This window comes from Bison bison, unplaced genomic scaffold, assembly GCF_000754665.1.
Source record: "Bison bison bison isolate TAMUID 2011002044 unplaced genomic scaffold, Bison_UMD1.0 scf7180017864317, whole genome shotgun sequence".
NCBI lineage: Eukaryota > Metazoa > Chordata > Mammalia > Artiodactyla > Bovidae > Bison > Bison bison.
Genome location: NW_011494889.1, coordinates 4943243 through 4965410, shown reverse-complemented (window position 1 = coordinate 4965410; position 22168 = coordinate 4943243). Strand labels below are relative to the sequence as shown.

Genomic DNA, 22168 nt, shown 5'->3' with positions numbered 1-22168 from the left:
GTTTGATTGATTGTGTTCTTTTTTGTAAGTTTTAAGTTTTTAATTCATTCTGAAGTTACTATTTTTTGAAAGTATGGCCTTTTTTCTAATAAATATGTAAGATATTTTTGCACATAAATTTTGTGCAATATCTTTGCACATGAAATTTACTCTTCACACTGGCATTACCTATTCACCATCTTTACAGTGAACTGATAAGCATTTAATTGTAATGAGTCAGTGACATGTGGTGTCAGTAAGCTAAATACCAATTTCAAGATACTTAATTAACTTGGTTTAAAGCAACTCAGTGATAGTTTTTGAAGATTTATTGTAAATAGTTGGTGTTGAGTGTTTGTCTTTATGCAAATAGTAAATGAAACATTGTCTCCTATTTTTAGAATCAAGTCACTTGGAACAGCAACTTGAAGAAGCTAATTCTGTGAAGCGAGAATTAGATGATGCTTTTAGACAAATCAAGGCTTATGAAAAACAAATCAAGACATTACAACAAGAAAGGGAAGAATTAAATAAGGTAAAAATATATAGACAGATTGATAAAGTCTTTTCTGAATTCTTAATCTTAATTCTTAATATTAATTACATTAGTAAATTTTTATGTTTTTCTTGAATCACTTTCAAACAGTGTTTGGTACAAATTCATTTATATTTATGGTCAGTTTAATAATATTTGTAATTTATAGCAGAGGTCCTATTTGTTTTAATAATATTTTATTAGTGGTTATTATTCACACAAGGCAGTGGCACCCCACTCCAGTACTCTTGCCTGGAAAATCCCATGGACGGAGGAGCCTTGTAGGCTGCAGTCCATGGGGCCGCTAAGAGTCAGACTCGACTGAGCGACTTCACTTTCACTTTTCACTTTCATGCATTGGAGAAGGAAATGGCAACCCACTCCAGTGTTCTTGCCTGGAGAATCCCAGGGATGGGGCAGCCTGGTGGGCTGCCGGCTGTGGGGTCGCACAGAGTCGGACACGACTGAGGCGACTTAGCAGCAATGGTTATTATTATGTATTTAAAGGTAGGATTACTCAGCCAAACTTAGTTAACATAATAAGGATGAGCATCTGATATCTAGATTTATGGTTACTTTGCCAATTTTTGATAAGTTTTGATATTAAAAATCCTTTAGTATATTCTGAGAAGAGGGTAGTGCTAAAATGAAATACATATTGATAAAGAATTTTAAATGATTTGTCTGATACCCTACAGGCAGCAGATATTCTTTTTAAAATTTTTTTCATTTGAGGCATATACAAAATAAATGTAACATTATATATATAAATATACATATATATAAAGTTATAATGTTATATAGTATTATATAAGTTTTGATATAAATAATAGATAAACCTAACATCTAACTTAAGAAATAGACCATTACCTATTTTATGGAATAGCCCTGGGTAGTCATTTCCTTCCTTTTCTCTCCACTTCCCTCATGATGTTTTGAATTTTATGTTAATCATTCTTTTAGTTAAAAAAATTTTATCACATATTCAGTTCAGTTCAGTCGCTCAGTCGTGTCCGACTCTTTGCAACCCCATGAATCACAGCACACCAGGCCTGCCTGTCCATCACCAACTCCTGGAGGTCACTCAAATTCATGTCCATCGAGTTGGTGATGCCATCCAGCCATCTCATCCTCTGTCATCCCCTTCTCCTCCTGCCCCCAATCCTTCCCAGCATCAGGGTCTTTTCGAATGAGTCAACTCCTCGAATGAGGTGGCCAAAGTACTGGAGTTTCAGCTTTAGCATCATTCCTTCCAAAGAACACCCAGGGCTGATCTCCTTCAGAATGGACTGGTTGGATCTCCTTGCAGTCCAAGGGACTCTCAAGAGTCTTCTCCAACACCACAGTTCAAAAGCATGAATTCTTCAGTGCTCAGCTTTCTTCACAGTCCAACTCTCACATCCATACATGACCACTGGAAAAACCATAGCCTTGACTAGATGGACCTTTGTTGGCAAAGGAATGTCTCTGCTTTTCAGTACGCTATCTAGGTTGGTCATAACTTTTCTTCCAAGGAGCAAGCGTCTTTTAATTTCATGGCTGCAGTCACCATCTGCAGTGATTTTGGAGCCCAAAAAAATAAAGTCAGACACTGTTTCCACTGTTTCCCCATCTATTTCCTATGAGGTGATGGGACCAGATGCCATGATCTTAGTTTTCTGAATGTTGAGCTCAAAACAGTATATTAGTGTTGCTTGTTTTTAAGCTTATAAAATATTATAATTCATCAATATAACTGTTGATTATTCACTTAGTTGCTATAAAATACACTATTATTTCAAAACCCACAATTTACTTATCTGATTTTTTGTTTGCAGGCATTTAGGTTGCTTATAATTGATAACTACTATAAATGATGTTGCTGTGAACATTCTTGAACATATATCCAGATACACATGCAGACACACACACACAAGCACAAATAGAATAATTGGGTCATAGGCAATGCAGATATTCTATTTTTTATGATAATGTCAAATCATTTTCCGCTGGTTGTACCAATTTATACTCCCACCAGTAGTGCATAGGAATTTTTATATTCAGCATTGCTTCATATTATTAGAAATGTTATTTTTGAAAAACCTAATCTAAATTGACATTTTAGGTCTAAAATGATATTTTAGTATGGCCTTAATTTGCATTCTTTAATTACTAATGAGGTCGAGTAACTCCACACATGTCCTTTTATCATTTGTATTTCTTATTTTGTGAAATACCTCTTAATATCCTTCATACATTTTTCTGTTGGGTTGTTTGTCTTTTCCTTATTGGTCTGTAAGAATCCTTGAAATTCTCTGGCATGCTAATCTTCTGTTGATTATATATGTTACAGAAGTCTCCCAGCTAGTGGCTTGTCTTTTCATTTTCTTTATAGGATCCTTTGAATAGCAAAAAGGTTTTAGTCTTAAAGTAGTGAAATTCATCAATCTTTATTTTTATGATTATTGCATTTGCTGGCTTATCTAAGAAGTCTGAGGTAAAAAAACAATTCTCCTAAATTTTTATCTTGACCTTTTATAAGTTTGGTCTTCATATTTAAGTTTTTAATGCATCAGATATTTACTTTTGTGTATCATATGAGATAAGGATCCACTTTCACTTTTTCCCATATAGCTAGCCAGCTGTTCATTTATTATATAAGCCCTCCTTCCTTCAGTGATGTGCAGTATCACCTCTCTCATATATTAAATTTCCATTTATTCAACTCTCTAGTCCTTGAAGGCTGTGATGGGATTTTATTTAAAATTGCATTAAATCTATATAGAACAATTTCAGGAGAATTGACACCATTATAATATTGAGTCTTTAAGTTCTTATCCATTATATATTAATATCACTCTAAATGCTCACAGGATTTCAAGAGCAAGGCAAGATTATTATCGTTTGCATTCAGAAAGAAAACTCAAGGAGAAGGAGTCCCAAAAAACTGAATGAGGGTGCTTATACAGAGGAGAGAGGCAGATGCTTGCCCTCTATCTCTACCCACCTCTCTGAGGGTCTCCTTGGAAACCTAAAGAGAAGAATCTAGGACCCTTTGAAATACAAATGAGTCACTCCAGTGAAAAGATAAGTCCGACTCTCCAGCTCTAAAAAGAGGGCGTCTCCTTGGTTCTAGCTCTTATCTCTCTCAGCCCCTCCTTGAAATGTAAACACCTAAGTCTTCTCTTTGCAGTTTTCTCAGTGTCTAAATTAGTCATAAAGACTTGCTCATGTCCTAAGTTTCAGTAAAATTTGCTTAGAAAGGCCTAACTGTACAAAAATATAAAATTATTTAATCCACAAACTTTGTATATCTGTGTATCTTTAAAGTATTTTAAAATGTTTCTCCATAAAATTCTATGCAGGTCTTGTTTGCCTCTCCTTAAATTTATTATCCTAAGTTTTCATATATTCAATTGTGAAAAGAAAGTGTTAGTTGCTCCTTCATGTCCAAGTCTTTGCGATCCCATGGACTGTACTCCATCAAGCTCCTCTGTCCATGGGATTTTCCAGGCAATAATACTGGATTGGGTTGCCATGCCCTTCTCCAGGAATCTTCCTGACGCAGGGATCAAACTTGGGTCTCCTGCATTACAGGCAGAGTCTTCACCATCTGAGCCACCGTTGAAGTCCCCAGTAAATTGTACCTTTAAATTTTTACTTTCTTACTGATTCTGTCCTAGCAACATTCCTAAACTCTTACTGTAGTAATATATTTGAGATTCTTTAAGGTTTTATAAAATAATGACAATTTTGTTTGTTTTTTTTACTGTTTTTTCTTTCCTTGTCTTACTGTATAAGCTAGGACCGCAAATACAACATTCAATAGAGGTGATGATAGCAGCCATCCCTGTCTTATTCCTGATTTCAAGAAAATATCTTTACTATTTTATCATTAATAATAATGTTTTCTCTAAGTTTTTGGTGAAGGTTATCTTCTTTTCTTATTTTGCTAATCATTTTGATCAAAAGGGTATTGAATTTATTAAATGTACTATTTTTGCACAGTACTGCAACAGATTTCTAGGAATTTGTTAATACCTATTGATGGAATTATATAATTGTTCTCCTTTAATCAATTGGTTTTCTGACTTATGTTTATAGACTTTTTCTAATGTTAAAACATTTTTGCTCTTCTGGGTTAAAACTATATTACCCATATATTGTCTGCTAAATATTAATATGATAATACAGGTAGCAGTTATGTTGTATCTGTTCTAATAGTACTGTTTTAAGTGCTTTATATATATATTAGATCATTTAATCTTTTACAGAACCCTATGATTTAGGTATTGGTAGTAGTAGCAGCAGCAGCAGTAGTTATAGTATTTATGTAAATGGTGAGATCCCACACAAAGAAGCTTAAGTACATTTGTTCAAGATCATAGAGCTAGAAAGTGGGGAAACTGGAATTTCAACACAGGGAGTTGAGTTCCAGAGTTCATGTTTATCCACTTTATATATCACTGAACTTATTTGCTAATGTCATTTTTTTAGGATTTTTTTAAATTTGTTTTCTTTAATAAGGAAACAAACCATCTTTCTTTTTTTTTTAAATATATATAAAGATTATACTGGTCTCATATAATTCGCTGAGTAGCACTGCCTCTTTTTCTGTTCTCTAGAAAAGTTTGTATAAGAGAAACATTTTGATCCTTGAAACACTGGGAATCATCTGTAAAACCATCTGAGTCTATAGATTTCTTTCATGCTGGGGGGATGAGGAAATTTTGTTAGCTATTGGTTTGGTTACTTTAATTGTTATAGAACTATTCAGGCATATTTAGGCATTCTATTTCTTCTTGAAACAGTTTTGATAAATTTAGTTTTGTAGGAATTTGTTCATTTCACAAGTTGAAAAGTTTATTGGCATAAAATGTTTCATTGTATCCTTTTACCTTTTTCGATTTCCTCTAGATTTGTGATTATATCCTCTCTTATTTTTTTCACTTCTAAATGCTCTATAAAATTGTTTTATAAACAACTTCAATAGTCTTTTTGCCTGATCATTTTAGTCTTTTGTCATTTTTCTATTTTTATAATTTCCTTTCATTTCTTCATTTTATATATAGCAATATATTAGTATCTGATGATTCTAATATCCAGATACATTGGGGTTTATTTTTATTGTTTGTAATGTTTGCTTATAGTTGTTTGTCCTTTGGGTGTTTGGGTAATCTATGGTTGTGAGCTCATATTTGTATGCTCTTAAAAAAAAATACCCTAGATTTCATTGAGACTCTTTTCCTCAAAAAAGATTTGCATTTCTTTTTGCTGGGAGGCAGGTGATTCTTCTGACCCAAGTCTACTTTAGCCCCTTCTAAGTTTCTCACTTTAATTAGAGAGTTTAGCTTTTCTCTTTGCTGCTGGCCCAAGAGTTGGTCCCCACATCAAATATAACTGTTGTTTTTATCATTTGTAATCATTTGATATAATTTTTTAAACCTTACAGATAGCCATTACATTTCACAAAATCTTTATTTTGATCATTGTATCTTTCATTTCTGTACCATTTATTTATTTATTGAAATGAAGGTAATTCAGGTTAAATCTTTGCAGTTAGAATGTTAGCATAAGAAATTGAGAATATGAACAGAGCATCATGCTACTAGTATCTGTTCAAAAGTAGTTCATTTCTTTTAATTTTATTCCAAGGTGAATAATTTTGGCTCTTCTTGGCTTCATGATAGCTAATTTGATGGCCAAATTTGGTCCCTAGGTTGCAGAATTGGTAACTTATATTCTTTTTACAAAACTGTAGGAACTAGTCCAGGCTAGTGAGCGATTAAAAAACCAATCCAAAGAGCTGAAAGACGCACACTGTCAGAGGAAACTGGCCATGCAGGAATTCATGGAGATCAATGAGCGGCTAACAGAATTGCACACCCAAAAACAGAAACTTGCTCGCCATGTCCGAGATAAGGAAGAAGAGGTGGACCTGGTGATGCAAAAAGTTGAAAGCTTAAGGCAAGAACTGCGCAGAACAGAAAGAGCCAAAAAAGAGGTTAGTAGTCAGGCAAATTTTGTAGTGGCCATGGGGTAGTGATTAAAGCTGCTTTTTCAGACTAGTGAAATAATATATATTTCATTTAATTTTTGAAAAAAGTTTTTTGTTTTTTTTTTTAGTTTGGTAATGTTATTTAATATGAATTTCAACATTTGAGTTATCTCCCTATTGCAAGGTAAATTCTCATGGGGAAAACATTTTTTTAGAGAAACAATTATAATCATGAAATCAGCTTTTTTCATTTTCCTTTAAAAGCTGGAAGTTCGTACAGAAGCTGTGGCTGCTGAAGCATCTAAAGACAGGAAATTGCGTGAACAGAGTGAGCACTATTCTAAGCAACTGGAGAATGAACTAGAGGGACTGAAGGTAACTTTTGATACCATGTTTATCAAGTTGAATAAATTTTCTCCCCTTTATGCCTAACATGATTACTAGTTGTGTGCTCCTTTTGGTATGGAGTAAAAACTAGCTATCCTTCAAATATAGTATTCTTAATTCTCATCAGTAGGAAGCTGGTGTAGACTTCTTAATCATGCTGCAAGGAAACGGAAGGCTGTGTTTAGTGGAGAAATCTGTTAGGAAGGAGTTAAAATATTTATGAAGGTCTGCATACCTGGATGAGATACATTGGTAATCTCATGGGAGGCATGGTTAGATGTCTTAGACCCTCTGTCTTGTCTACACATGGACATCACCAAATGGTCAATACCAAAATCAGATTGATTATATTCTTTGCAGCCAAAGATAGAGAAGCTCTATACAGTCAGCAAAAACAAGACCAGGAGCTGACTGAGGCTCAGATCATGAACTCCTTATTGCCAAATTCAGACTTAAATTGAAGAAAGTAGGGAAAACCACTAGACCATTCAGGTATGACCTAAATCAAATCCCTTATGATTATACAGTGGAAGTGAGAAATAGATTTAAGGGCCTAGATCTGATAGATAGAGTGCCTGATGAGCTATGGAATGAGGTTCGTGACATTGTACAGGAGACAGGGATCAAGACCATCCCCAAGAAAAAGAAATGTAAAAAGGCAAAATGGTTATCTGATGAGGCCTTACAAATAGCTGAGAGAAGAAGGGAAGCTAAAGGCAAAGGAGAAAAGGAAAGATATACCCAACTGAATGTAGAATTCTAAGAACAGCAAGGAAAGATAAGAAAGCCTTCCTCAGCAATCAATGCAAAGAAATAGAGGAAAACAATAGAATGGGAAAGACTAGAGATCTCTTCAAGAAAATTAGAGATACCAAGGGAACATTTCTTGCAAAGATGGGATTGATAAAGGACAGAAATGGTATGGACCTAACAGAAGCATAAGATATTAAGAAGAGATGGCAAGAATACACAGAAGAACTGTACAAAAAAGATCTTCAAGACCCAGATAATCACAATGGTGTGATCACTGACCTAGAGCCAGACATCCTGGAATGTGAAGTCAAGTGGGCCTTAGGAAGCATCACTACAAACAAAGCTAGTGGAGGTGATGGAATTCCAGTTGGGCTATTGCAAATCCTAAAAGATGATGCTGTGAAAGTGCTGCATTCAATATGCCAGCAAATCTGGAAAACTCAGCAGTGGCCACAGGACTGGAAAAGGTCAGTTTTCATTCCAATCCCAAAGAAAGGCAATGCCAAAGAATGTTCAAACTACTGCACAATTGCACTCATCTCACATGCTAGCAAAGTAATGCTCAAAATTCTCCAAGTTAGGCTTTAACCGTATGTGAACCATGAACTTCCAGATGGTCAGGCTGGATTTAGAAAAGGCAGAGGAACCAGAGATCAAATTGCCAACATGCGCTGGATCATCAAAAAAGCAGGAGTTCCAAAAAAACATCTATTTTTGCTTTATTGACTACACCAAAGGCTTTGACTGTGTAGATCACAACAAACTGTGAAAAATCTCAAAGAGATGGGGATCCCAGACCACCTGACTTGCCTCCTGAGAAATCTGTATGCAGGTCAAGAAGCAACAGTTAGAACTGGACATGGAACAGCAGAATGGTTCCAAATTGGGAAAGGGGTACGTCAAGGTTGTATATTGTCACCCTGCTAATTTAACTTATATGCAGACTACATCATGCGAAATGCAGGTCTGGATGAAGCATAAGCTGGAATCAAGATTGCCAGGAGAAATATCAATAGCCTCAGATATGCAGATGACACCAGCCTTAAGGCATTTTCACCATATGAAAGTGGTGAAATTTCACCCTTATGAAAGTAAAGAAGAACTAAAGTACCTCTTGATGAAAGTAAAAGAGGACAGTGAAGAAGTGGCTTAAAGATCATGGCATCCGGTCCTATCACTTCATGGCAAATAGATGGGGAAACAATGAAAATAGTGAGAGACTTTATGTTTTGGGCCTCCAAAATCACTGCAGATGGTAACTGCAGCCATGAAATTAAAAGATACTTGCCCCTTGGAAGAAAAGCTGTGACCAATGTAGATAGCATATTAAAAAGCAGAGATATTACTTTACCAACAAAGGTCTGTCTAGTCAAAGCCATGGTTTTTCCACTAGTCATGTATGGATGTGAGATTTGGACTATAAAGAAAGCTAAGCACTGAAGAATTGATGCATTTGAACATTGATCCTTTTGAACACTGTGGTGTTGGAGAAGACTCTAGAGTCCCTTGGACAGCAAGGAGATCCAACCAGTCTACCCTAAAGGAAATCAGTCCTGAATATTCATTGGAAGGACTGATGCTGAAGCAGAAACTCTAATATTTTGGCCACCTGATGCGAAGAACTGACTCCTTGGGAAAGACCCTGATGCTGGGAAAGGTTGAAGGTGGGAGGAGAAGGGGATGACAGAGGATGAGATGGTTGGATGGCATCACTGACTTGACGGACATGAGTTTGAGTAGGCTCTGTGAGTTGGTGATGGACAGAAAAGCTTGGCGTGCTGCAGTCCATGGGGTCGCAAACAGTCAGACACGACTGAGCGACTCAACTGAACTGAAATATCTCAACAGAAGTGCTTACGAAGAGAAATCCTTGTGCCAGTTCTAGAGTTGGACTTTATTGTTTTAAAGCCTGGCCTCATCAGTTACTTGCTGTTTAATGCTGGACAAAACATTTAGTCTCTTTGGACTTTAATTTTCTCATTTGTAAAACCCTATCTCATTGGTTTTACATAAGGAGTACATATATATGTATGTAAGCTGCTACATCACATGTGTTCGGTTACTGATAGCTATAATAATGTTATTATGTATGTCAAAGTGAGAGAATTAGGATTAAATGGATATCATATTTCTGTAGCACTAAATTATAATCTGAATATGATGTCTGCCTTTTCCTGACTCTAACCTTTGCATATCCCATTTCCTCAGCATTGTCTGCCAGCCACCACCTCCACACACTCCTTGCAGGCCTAGTCTAGTATCTTATTCATCCAACAAATGAAAGAATTAAGTTGAATGTCTTCTGAGGAAGTTTAAGTATTCCTAATTCTGTGGTGCTTTAGAATTTTGTTAATAAATTTACAATAGCTTTTATTATAATTATTTATTCACAAAATGTCTCCCCATCTAAACTATGACTTAGTTTATTGAAAGCATAGGCTGGTATATTATTATCCTGGCACAGGACCAAATTTTCAATACTTGTTTAATAAGTGTGTTAAATCAGTGAATGAATGATGTGGTAGAATTGGCTAGAACTTGCTTGTTCTCTGAAAATTGAATAATAGTGGTTGCAAGTAAGTTTTTCTCTGCTTTAAATACAAATATGAACTAGATTTTATTTCTTGCTTTGGGGATTGGTTTTTCTTGTTTTGTTTTGATTAATTGTGATTCCATGGTCTGTTTAGCTTTCCAAATTAGAAATGTTTCTTCCATAAAAATCTAGACTTCTAGAACAGAATTAGTATATAGAAGTCATTGCATTACCATCTCAAATAACTGTCAGTCAGGGATGGCTTCGTTTCCAGCACTATTTTAGATGCTTTTGTTAAAAACCAGAATCAGAAGGTACAAACTGAAAGAAATCTTAGAGATTATTCGCATTTGAGGAAAGTGAAACTCAGAAGAGTTTAGGATTTACAGTCTTAAATGACAGAGTACAATTTAAACCCAGGTTTTCTAATTCTCAGTACCATTCTATCTGCTAGTTTCCCCTTTTTTTTATCTTTACTAATCACTGCTGCATGAAGACTTCCAATCACATATATTAACCCACTGATCAAGCACTCATAATCTCTTGTATCTTTTAAAAATTTGTGGTAATAATAAAACTACCCAATAAATTAGTTAACACATTCAAAATACTTAGCCAATGGCCTGATACAAAGTAAAGGCTCAGTAACTGTTAGCTATGATTATTATCATAATTTTAGGATATTTCATTATATTTTAGGATTATTATCATTTCTTTAAGATATTCTAAAAGTGGGAATGTCTTGAATTAAACTTATATACATATAAATTTTGAAACTTATTTTGGCTCCTTTAAAAGGTTATAGGAATCTTTATTTGCATTGAGAATACTTTTCAATAGAATTGAGTGAAAGTTAGAAACTGTAGCACCCCACTTCTAAAAGTGGACAGAAGATAAATAAGGATACAGATGTCTTGATCAACAATTTAACCAACTATAACTAACAACACATATATAGAACTCTCCTCCCAACAACAGCAGAATATATATTCTTCTCAAGTGCGATTGACACATTGTCTAGGATAGACCAGATATTAGGTTAGGCCACAAAATAAATCTCAATAAATGTAAAAAGACTGAAATCACACAAAGTGTCTACTCCAATTTCACCATAGAATGAAGCTAGAAATCAGTATCATAAGGAAAACTGGAATGTTAAAATATGTGTCAATTAAGCAAGGCACTCTTAACCAACCCATGGGTCAAGTGAAGAAATCACAATGAAAATTAGAAAATACCTGTAGGCTAATCAAATGAAAACACCACATGGGATGCAGCAGAGGCAGTACTCAGAGGCAAATTTGTGGCTGTAAATGCTTCTATTAAAAAGTAAGAGTCTCAAATCAGTAACCTAACTTTATATCTTACAGAACTAGAAACAGAAGAGCAAAGGAAACAAAGCTAGCAGAAGGAAGTAAATAAAGATTAGAGCAGAGTTCAATAAAATGAGAAGAGAATATTAATAGAATGAAACCAAAGCTGATTCTTTGAAAGATCAGCAAAATTGACAAACCTTTAGCTAGACTTGACAGAGAGAGGGAGGAAGGGAGGAAACAACTAACATCAGAAGTGAAAGTGGATGTTGCTACCTGTCATCAAAAAGCAAAAGGATTATAAGAGAATACTCTAAATAACTCTGTGCCAACAAAGTAATCTAGGTGAAATGGATAGATCGAGACCCATGCAAATTATCTAAATGCAAGATAAAATACAAAGTCTCAACAGACTTATAACAGGCAAAGAGAATGAATTGGTAATAAGAAACCCATGACAAAGAAAAGCCCAGGACCAGATAACTTCACTAGTGAACTGAACCAAACTTTTAAGGAAGAATTAACACCAGTTCCTCTTACACTCTTCCACAAAATATAAGAATAGGGAACACTTCCTAATTCATTCCCTAAGGCCATTTAACTTATATGCAGAGTACATCATGAGAAACGCTGGATTGAAAGAAACACAAGCTGGAATCAAGATTGCCGGGGGAAATATCAATAACCTCAGATATGCAGATGACACCACCCTTATGGCAGAAAGTGAAGAGGAACTAAAAAGCCTCTTGATGAAAGTGAAAGTAGAGTGTGAAAAAGTTGGCTTAAAGCTCAACATTCAGAAAACGAAGATCATGGCATCCGGTCCCATCACTTCATGGGAAATAGATGGAGAAACAGTGGAAACAGTGTCAGACTTTATTTTTGTGGGCTCCAAAATCACTGCAGATGGTGACTGCAGCCATGAAATTAAAAGACGCTTACTCCTTGGAAGGAAAGTTATGACCAACCTAGATAGCATATTGAAAAGCAGAGACATTCCTTTGCCAACAAAGGTCCATCTAGTCAATGCTATGGTTTTTCCTGTGATCATGTATGGATGTGAGAGTTGGACTGTGAGGAAGGCTGAGCGCCGAAGAATTGATGCTTTTGAACTGTGGTGTTGGAGAAGACTCTTGAGAGTCCCTTGGACTGCAAGGAGATCCAACCAGTCCATTCTGAAGGAGATCAGCCCTGGGATTTCTTTGGAAGGAATGATGCTAAAGCTGAAACTCCAGTACTTTGGCCACCTCACGCGGAGAGTTGACTCATTGGAAAAGACTCCGATGCTGGGAGGGATTGGGGTCAGGAGGAGAAGGGGATGACAGAGGATAAGATGGCTGGATGGCATCACCGACTCGAAGGACCTGAGTCTGAGTGAACTCCAGGAGTTGGTGATGGACAGGGAGGCCTGGTGTGCTGCGATTCATGGGGTCGCAAAGAGTCGGACACGACTGAGTGACTGGACTGAACTGAACTGAACTGAAGGCCAACACTGCTGTAATCCCAAAACCACATGAATAATGTAAGAAGAAAATTACAGACCAGTATTCCTAATGAATATAGATACATGCATTCTCAACAAGATACCAACAGACCAAATCCAAAGTCATATTAAAAAGCTTATAAACCAAAAAAAAAAAAAAAAAGCTTATAAACCATAGTAAAGTGGGGTTTATCCCAGGAATGCAAGAATGGTTAAATGTAAGAAAATAAATCAATATAATAAATCACATTAAAAGAAACAAAGTGAACAGGGGGACCACATGGTCATCTTAATTGGTGCATCTTAATTTCACAAAATGCAATACTCTTTCCTGATAAAAACTCTCAGAAAACTAAGAATAGAAGGGAATGTACTTAACGTGAGAAAAGGCATTTATGAAAAACCCACAGCTAACATCATACTCAATGATAAATGATTAAAAAAAATTTGCCCTTAGGAATGAGACAAGGATGCCCATTTTCACCACTGCAATTTAACATTATGCTAGTGGTTCTAGCCAGAGGAATTAGACAAGAAAAAGAAATAGAAGTCATCCAACCTGGGAAGGAAGAAGTAAAACTATTTGCAGATCATAGGATCCTATGTTTTAAAACTTTAGAGAATACTGCCAGTTTCCAATCTAGCATGTAAGAACTTTGGAAATCACCACTTTGTTCTAATACCAAGTAAAAGGCTGAACAAATTGAAAAATCAACAGTTCTTAGACTTGTAAGAAAAGTTCAGTTCAGTTGAGTCACTCAGTCATGTCCAACTCTTCGTGACCCCATGAATTGAAGCACGCCAGGCCTCCCTATCCATCAACAACTCCCGGAGTTCACTCAAACTCACATCCATCAAGTCAGTGATACCATCCAGCCATCTCGTCCTTCGTCATTCCCTTCTCCTCCTGCCCCCAATCCCTCTCAGCATCAGAGTCTTTTCCAATGAGTCAACTCTTCTCATGAGGTGTCCAAAGTACTGGAGTTTCAGCTTCAGCATCATTCCTTCCAAAGAACACCCAGGACTGATCTCCTTTAGAATGGACTGGTTGGATCTCCTTGCAGTCCAAGGGACTCTCAAGAGTCTTCTCCAACACCGCAGTTCAAAAGCATCAATCCTTCGGCGCTCAGCCTTCTTCACAGTCCAACTCTCACAACCATACATGACCACAGGAAAAACCATAGCCTTGACTAGACGAACCTTTGTTGGCAAAGTAATGTCTCTGCTTTTCAATATGCTCTCTAGGTTGGTCATAACTTTCCTTCCAAGGAGTAAGCATCTTTTAATTTCCTGTCTGCAATCACCATCTGCAGTGATTTTGGAGCCCAGAAAAATAAAGTCTGACACTGTGTAAGAAAAGTAGTATCACAGAATGAACTCCTACCCTCCAAGTTGGAGACAGTGATCAAGAGAATCACAACTTAGGAGATCAGGAACCCTTGTAGAAAAGCAGTGCCAGTGCAAGGAAGCATGAACAAGTACTTGAATACTTGAAAAATTGCTGGTGGCTCAGCGCAGACAAGTCTGAGATACAAAAACTCCAGGGGACCCTCATCATTGGGGAGCCCTCACAGTTTCATCAGTTTTACATCCTAGAGCTCTACCAGGTTTTCACAGTGAATGTCAGAGGATAATACCCCTTGTACTAACAATAGGGGTAGCAGTTGTCAGATGTACCAGAGCGGTCTGTCCTTCTTAACAAGGTGTGTCTTCAACTAGAACCTAACTTGCTGAGGTTTTATCAGACCTAACTAACTTGAGAGAAGGGAAATAACCCATCCCAGCCCACTGTAGTCACCCTGTCCAAACAGGTAAATGGGGAGAATAGCTGACAAGGTTGTCTTAAGTTCACAGTCCAGAAGCCCAGGCTCAGTAAGAACACTTCCCCTCCCCACACAACTTCCACCACATTACTAAGAGCCTGTTTACAGCAGTTCCTTTTACTCACTACATCATGGTGACCTAACAATAAAAAATAACACTGAAAGTCAAAAAACACAGAATAGAGCAAACATCAGAACCAGACTCAGGGTTGTTGAAATGATCAGACCAGGAATTGAAAACAACTCTGATTGATAAGATAAAGACTTTAATGAAACTATGATAATGCTAATCAAAAGAAAGTGGGAATAGCTATATTAATTTCAAACAGGGTGAAATTCGGAGTAGGGAAAGTTTTTAGAAGTAAAGAAAGGCATTGTTTGCCATCAAAAAGGCCTAGCATACTTAACGTGTACGTGTGTAACAATTTAGCATCAAAATGCGTGACGTAAAAACTGGCAGAAGTGCAGAACTTTAAAAAGAGATAAATTCACTGTCGTACTTGGGAACTTCAGCACCCCTCTGTCAGAAATGGACAGATCCAGAAGGTATAAAATCAGTAAGTACATAGCTGAATTCAATATCATCATCAATCACATGGATATAAGGACATCTATAGATCAGCAACAGCAGAATACACATTCTTCTCAAGCTTACATGGGATATCCACCAAGATGGACCACATTCTAAGCCATAAATTAAACCATAACAAATCCTTAACATATTTTAAAAGAATAGGAATCATACATTGTCTGCTCTCAGACCACAGTGGAATTAGACTAGATGTCAATAACAAAAAGATAGCTGGAAAATTCCAAAATACTTGGGAATAAGGCACCACCCTTATAAATAAAACGAGTCAAAGAAAATATCTCATGAGAAACTTAAAAATATTTTGAACTAAATGAAAATGAAAACACAACTTATCAAACTTTGTCAGATGTAGTAGAAGCATTACTTAGGGGGAAATTTGTAGCGTTGAATGCATATATTAGAAAAGAAGAAAGATGTAAGATTAATCATCTTAGCTTCTACCTTGCTGCTGCTAAGTCACTTCAGTTGTGTCCGACTCTCTATGACCCCGTAGACAGCAGCCCACCAGGCTCCCCCATCCCTGGGATTCTCCAGGCAAGAACACTGGAGTGGGTTGCCATTTCCTTCTCCAATGCATGAAAATGAAAAGTGATAGTGAAGTCGCTCAGTCGTGTCCGACTCCCAGCGACCCCATGGACTGCAGCCCACCAGGCCCCTCTGTCCATGGGATTTTCCAGGCAAGAGCACTGGAGTGGGGTACCATTGCCTTCTCCGAGTTTCTACCTTAGGATACTAGAAAAAGAAGAGCAAGTTAGATCTAAAGTAAACAGAAGGAAAATAATAAAATTTAGAATAAAAATCTATCAAATTAAAAATAGGAAAATATTGAAAGCTTATTAAATTCATGTTGACATCTGGCAAAAACCACCACAATATTGTAAAGAAATTACCCTCCAATTAAAATAAATTGATTAATTAAAAAAAAGTTCAAGTGGGCAATAAAAGCCTACATTTAAAGTAAAAAAAAAAAAAACACACAAAATATCAATGAAATAAATAAGCCTATGGCCAGGCTAAATAAGGGGAAAAAAAGGGGAGGGGGTCCCTTTATCTATATTTGAGAGAAATCATATTAAGTTTTCTAACATGAAAGTATTCTTACATTCTGGGAATAAGTTGCTCATATAATAGTTGAATTTCAGTACAGCAGTAGGTTACAAATGTTAACATTTTATTAAAAAACAATAATCCTGTGTATGAGACAGCAAAAGAGACACCGATGTATAGATCAATCTTGTGGACTCTGTGGGAGAGGGAGAGGGTGGGGAGATTTGGGAGAATAGCATTGAAACATGTATAATATCATGGATGAAACGAGTCGCCAGTCCAGGTTCGATGCATAGTACTGGATGCTTGGGGCTGGTGCACTGGGACGACCCAGAGGGAGTGTAGGGGAGGGAGGAGGGAGGAGGGTTCAGGATGGGGAGCGCAGGTATACCTGTGGCGGATTCATTTCAATATTTGGCAAAACTAATACAATATTGTAAAGTTTAAAAATAAAATAAAATTTTAAAAAGTAAATTTAAAAAAATTTTTTATGTTAAATTTGCATTGAGATGAGTCTGATTTTATTATTCTTATGGTTTCTGACCAGATTTTCTTCCAAATTTTAAAAAATAAATTAAAAAAAAATTTTTTTATGTTAAATGTGCATTGAGATGAGTCTGATTTTATTATTCTTATGGTTTCTGACCAGATTTTCTTCCAGAAGTTTGATACCTTATATAAATTTAATTATTCCACTGGAAACTTGAAAAGAAGGGGAATTACCTATCAGTATAACTTACATCATTTTGTATGCTTATAATTACCTTTAAAAATTTTTCTGTGGTAAATTTTTTGCAAAGAATGTTTAATCTATGTTTTGCCTGCTGTGCTTTCTGCTATATTTTTAAACTTTGGTTGTAAAATAAAGCACATAAAAAGATAAAAAGAAAAGAGAGAGAGGACACTAATATCAGAAATGAAAGGCAGGACATCACTGTGCAACCCATGTACATTAAAATGCTAATAAAGAAATACTATGGACAATTAATTATTTGCCTACAAATTTGATAACCTAGTGGAAATGGACCAACTCCTTGAAAGACACAAGCTGCCATAACTAGACTAAGAAGAAGTAAATAATATGAAAAGGCTCTGCCTGTTAAAGAAATTGAGTCAATAATTAATAACCTTTGAGAGCAGAAAGCATCAGGCCCAGATGTGTTTACTGGTGAATTATACCAGACATTTTAGGAAGAAATCACACCAAGTCTCTACAGTCACTTTCAGAAAATCGAACTAGAGGAAATACCTCCTAACTCATTCTGTGATACCAGAATTATGCTAATACTAAAACCAGACAAAGTACAAGAAAAGAAAGCCACACAGACTAACATGCGTCATAGGCATAGATGGAGAAATCCTCAACAAAATATTAGCAAATTGAATGCAACAATATATAAAAAGAATTATATACCACAACCAAATGGGATTTTATCTCATTTATGTATGCAAGGCTGGTTCAACCTTTAAAAGTCAATTAATGTAATGCATCATTGATTTGATAAAAAAAATCACATGACTATCAGAAGCTGCAGGAAAAGCATATAACAAACTCCAGTACCCATTCATGATAAAAACTCAGTAAACTACGAATAGAGGGGGACTACTCAACTTGACAAAGAATATCTATCAAGAAACCTACAGATAACATGATACTTAATGTATGAAGCTTGAAAATTTTCACTAAGATCAAGACCAAAACAAAGATTTTTCCTCTCACAACTCCTTTTCAACATTATACTGTATGTCCTAGCTAGTGCAGTAAGACAAGAAAATAAAATGAAAAAGGTATCCAGATTGGGAAGGATGACATAAAACTGTCTTGGTTAGCAGATGATATGATTGTCTATGTAGAGAATCAAAGAAATTAACAAAAATCTCCTGGAACTAATATAAGGCATTTATAGCAAGGTTGCAGGTACAAGATTAATATGCAAAAGTTGGTCACTTCTTTATATACTAGCCATAAATAACGGAATTTGAAATTTAAAACTCAATTCTATTAATATTAGCACCCACAAAAATGAAATACTGAAATATAAGTATACCAAAATATGCTTAAGATCTGTATGGGGAAAACTATAAAGCTCTAATGAAATAAATCAAAGAAGAACTAAATAAATGAAGAGATATTCCATGTTCGTGGACAGGAAGACTCAGTATTATCAAGATGTCAGTTCTTCCTACTTTCAATTACAGATTTATTGCAATGAAGTCAAAATTCCAGCAAGTTCTTTTGTGAACATCAAGCAATCAAGCCTGAAGCTTAAATGGAGAAGCAGAAGACCCCAAATAGCCAACACAATAGTAAAGGAAAAGAGCACAGTTGAAAGATTGACTTCAAGATTTATATCAAGCTGCAGTAATCAAGACAGTATGGTAGTGACAAGAAAATATATAGGTACAGCATCTGTGACAAGTTCAGTTCAGTTCAGTCTCTCAGTTGTGTCTGACTCTTTGCGACCCCATGAACCACAGCACACCAGGCCACCCTGTCCATCACCAACTACTGGAGTCTACCCAAACCCATGTCCATTGAGTCAGTGATGCCATCCAACCATCTCATCCTCTGTCGTCCCCTTCTCCTCCTGCCCTCAATCTTTCCCAGCATCAGAGTCTTTTCAAATGAGTCAGCTCTTTACATCAGGTGGCCAAAGTATTGGAGTTTCAGCTTCAACATCAGTCCTTCCAGTGAACACCCAGGACTGATCTCCTTTAGGATGGACTGGTTGGATCTCCTTGCAGTCCAAGGGACTCTCAAGAGTCTTCTCCAACACCACAGTTCAAAAGTATCAATTCTTTGGCACTCAGCTTTCTTACAGTCCAACTCTCACATCCATACATGAACACAGGAAAAACCATAGCCTTGACTAGATGGACCTTTGTGGACAAAGTAAACAAAGGCAATACAGTGGAGTAAAGATGTTCTTTTTAACAAATGGTTTAGAACAACCAGATAGCACATACCAAAAAAAAAATAATAATAATAATCTATAAATAGAGCTTACACCCTTCACAAAAATTAACTTAAAATAGATCACAGACCCAGATGTGAAACATAAAATTATTAACACTCCTCAGTCAGTCAGTTCATTTCTTCAGTCATGTCCGACTGTTTGCAACCCTGTGGACTGCAGCATGTCAGGCCTCTCTGTCCATCACCAACTCCTGAAGCTTGCTCACACTCATGTCCGGTTGAGTCGGTGATGCCATCCAACTATCTTATCCTTTGTCGTTCCCTTCTCCTCCTGCCTTCAATTTTGTCCAACATCAGGGTCTTTTCTAATGAGTCGGCTCTTTGCATCAGGTGGCCCAAGTATTGAAGCTTCAGCATCAGTCCTTCCAATGAATATTCAGGGTTGATTTCCTTTAGGATTGACTGGTTGGATCTCCTTGCAATCCAGGGGACTCTCAAGAGTCTTCTCCCACACCACAGTTCAAAAGCTTCAGTCCTTCAGTGCTCAGTCTTCTTTATTGTCCCCCCAATTCCCATCAGCTTGCTGCAGCTTCTCCTTTGCCTTTGGACATGGGGTATCTTTTTTTGGTGGATCCAAAAAAAGCAGCTAATTGCGATTTTGGTGTTCTCTCAGGAAGATGAGTGCATGTCATTCTACTCCGGGATATGTCCCTACCCTTAATACAGACTTCAAAAAAAGGATGCACTGCCTTCTAGATTTTGATTCCTGTTATCACTAAGTATAATCTCAAAGGTTCTTTGGATTTTAAAAGTTTTATTGTGGATCATCTGGGAAAGTTGCATATAACAAAATAGAAAAGGTACAAAACTCAGGAAATCTTATAGTCATAACCTTTGTCTTACCTTAAGCACTACTTTGAAGAGCCATTGGACTTTACATTTTCCTTTCTCTTTGATACCAAGAGTATATTTCAACCTAATTTCTACAAAAGATGGCTTTCAACCAAAATTTCTTCTTCTTACTACCCTACCTAAATGCAAAGAATTTTGTCATTTTTTTCCTGGAATGGCTACGGAGATGTTAGATTAGACCTTTGTCATTTCTCCTTGGACCATTGCAGAAGACTTCTCCCTTTTCTTTTTGTGCATTCTAGCTCTACCACTTCTCCCCCAATTTAATCTGTTAAAGACACAAGTGTGTTTATAACATTTTATAAGTTCCACATCAGAAACAGGATGCAGTTAGATTTTCCCCTAACTCATACACAGTGTTATATATAAATTAGAAATTTAAATGTAAAACAAATGATTATATGAGTACCATTAGATAAATATTTAATCCTGGTGTGAAGGAGACTAAAATACAACAATAAAGGAATACACACTTAGAAAAATATTAGTAACATATGGCAGACAAAAGGTTAACAGCCTTAATAAAGTATTAGTCTATATAATAATATGCAAAAGTAATATTCATTTCCATCAACAGTCCTTTGTATTATAGTTATTATTTGATATTTTATTATTCTTACAGATTAACTAATCTTGTATTATTACTTCTATAGCAAAAACAAATTAGTTACTCACCAGGCGTATGCAGCATAGAACATCAACAAGAAATAACCAAACTAAAGACTGATTTGGAAAAGAAAAGTATCTTTTATGAAGAAGAATTGTCCAAGAGAGAAGGAATACATGCAAATGAAATTAAAAATCTGAAGAAAGAACTACATGATTCAGAAGGCCAACAACTTGCTCTCAACAAAGAAATTATGATTTTGAAAGACAAATTGGAAAAAAACAGGAGAGAGAGGTAAGAATCAAGTTATTTACTCCTCTAATAATTATTTGTTGAGTACCTGTTTGGTGTCAAGGATTGGAGAAACATATGCAATAAATACAGTCTAGTCCTCAAGAAGAGAAAAGTCAAGATTGGTAAATAGAAGATTATATTACAGCATCATAGGAAAGCAAATGGGAAGTGTAGGAACACTTGTAGAAGAGACGCGAAAGATGACTTTGCTGCTTGGGTTTTTTTGTTGTTGTTTCTTTCTTTCTTTTTTTTCAAATGTTAACTTTGGTGTGTCTGGGTTTTTTGAACAAAAATTATTTCTGAGTTAAGACCAAGGATATAAGAAATATATAGCTGTGGAAGAGTGTCCAGGCAAAGTTTAGCAGACTTTGCCACGATCTATAGGAACAGGGTAGCAATGACACATTTAGAAAATGAAAGATGTTCATTATGGTGGAGGCGTAAAAATAAAGATGAGTGTTAAGAAATGAAACTGGAAAGGAAAATAGAGGTAAGATCATGAAGGAATGTAAGGAATTTAGACTTTATCCTAAGACTAGTGAAGAAAAATATCATGATTATATTTTTGAAAGATCACTCTTATTACTGTGTAGATTAAAAGGAGCAGACTGTAGACAGGAATCTACCCATGAGAGATGAGGTGCCTGGACCTTATGTATGACAGTGAAGATGGAGAAAGGCATATGAACTCAGAAAGTCTACTGAGAAGACAGAACCTGGAGGACATAATGACCAGATATGAGAAATGAGAAGCAGAAGAAATTATCAGTGATACTCAAGTTTCTAGGTTTTAGGGAACTAAATGTATGTTATTGTCATTCTCAACTTATATGGGCAGCTTGAGTTTAATTCAGTTTGGTCCATTCATTCAACAAATTTTTTTAGAACCTGCTATGTGGAAGCACTGTTGTAGGCCCTGGGGACATAGCAGTGAACAGACAAAAATTCTCTGTCCTTATGGAGCTTTCCTTTAATTATGGTGAAAGACTATAAATAAAATATAAACAAAATAAGTA

The 22168-nt window shown here is 36.1% G+C and overlaps 1 protein-coding gene across 7 annotated transcripts in view; it reads left to right on the top strand.

The window, feature by feature from the left end:
* Positions 1 to 22168, top strand: part of CDC42BPA (CDC42 binding protein kinase alpha (DMPK-like)) — a 298104-nt gene that overhangs the window by 190963 nt on the left and 84973 nt on the right. For 5 of the 7 annotated variants that reach the window (XM_010852881.1, XM_010852880.1, XM_010852878.1 and 2 more), the window contains 4 exons: positions 381 to 514; positions 6255 to 6497; positions 6756 to 6866; positions 20905 to 21152. In XM_010852881.1, the coding sequence (XP_010851183.1) occupies positions 381 to 514; positions 6255 to 6497; positions 6756 to 6866; positions 20905 to 21152 (736 nt within the window). The remainder of the gene's footprint in view (positions 1 to 380; positions 515 to 6254; positions 6498 to 6755; positions 6867 to 20904; positions 21153 to 22168) is intronic. The other 2 variants (XM_010852884.1, XM_010852883.1) reach the window with 1 other exon arrangement.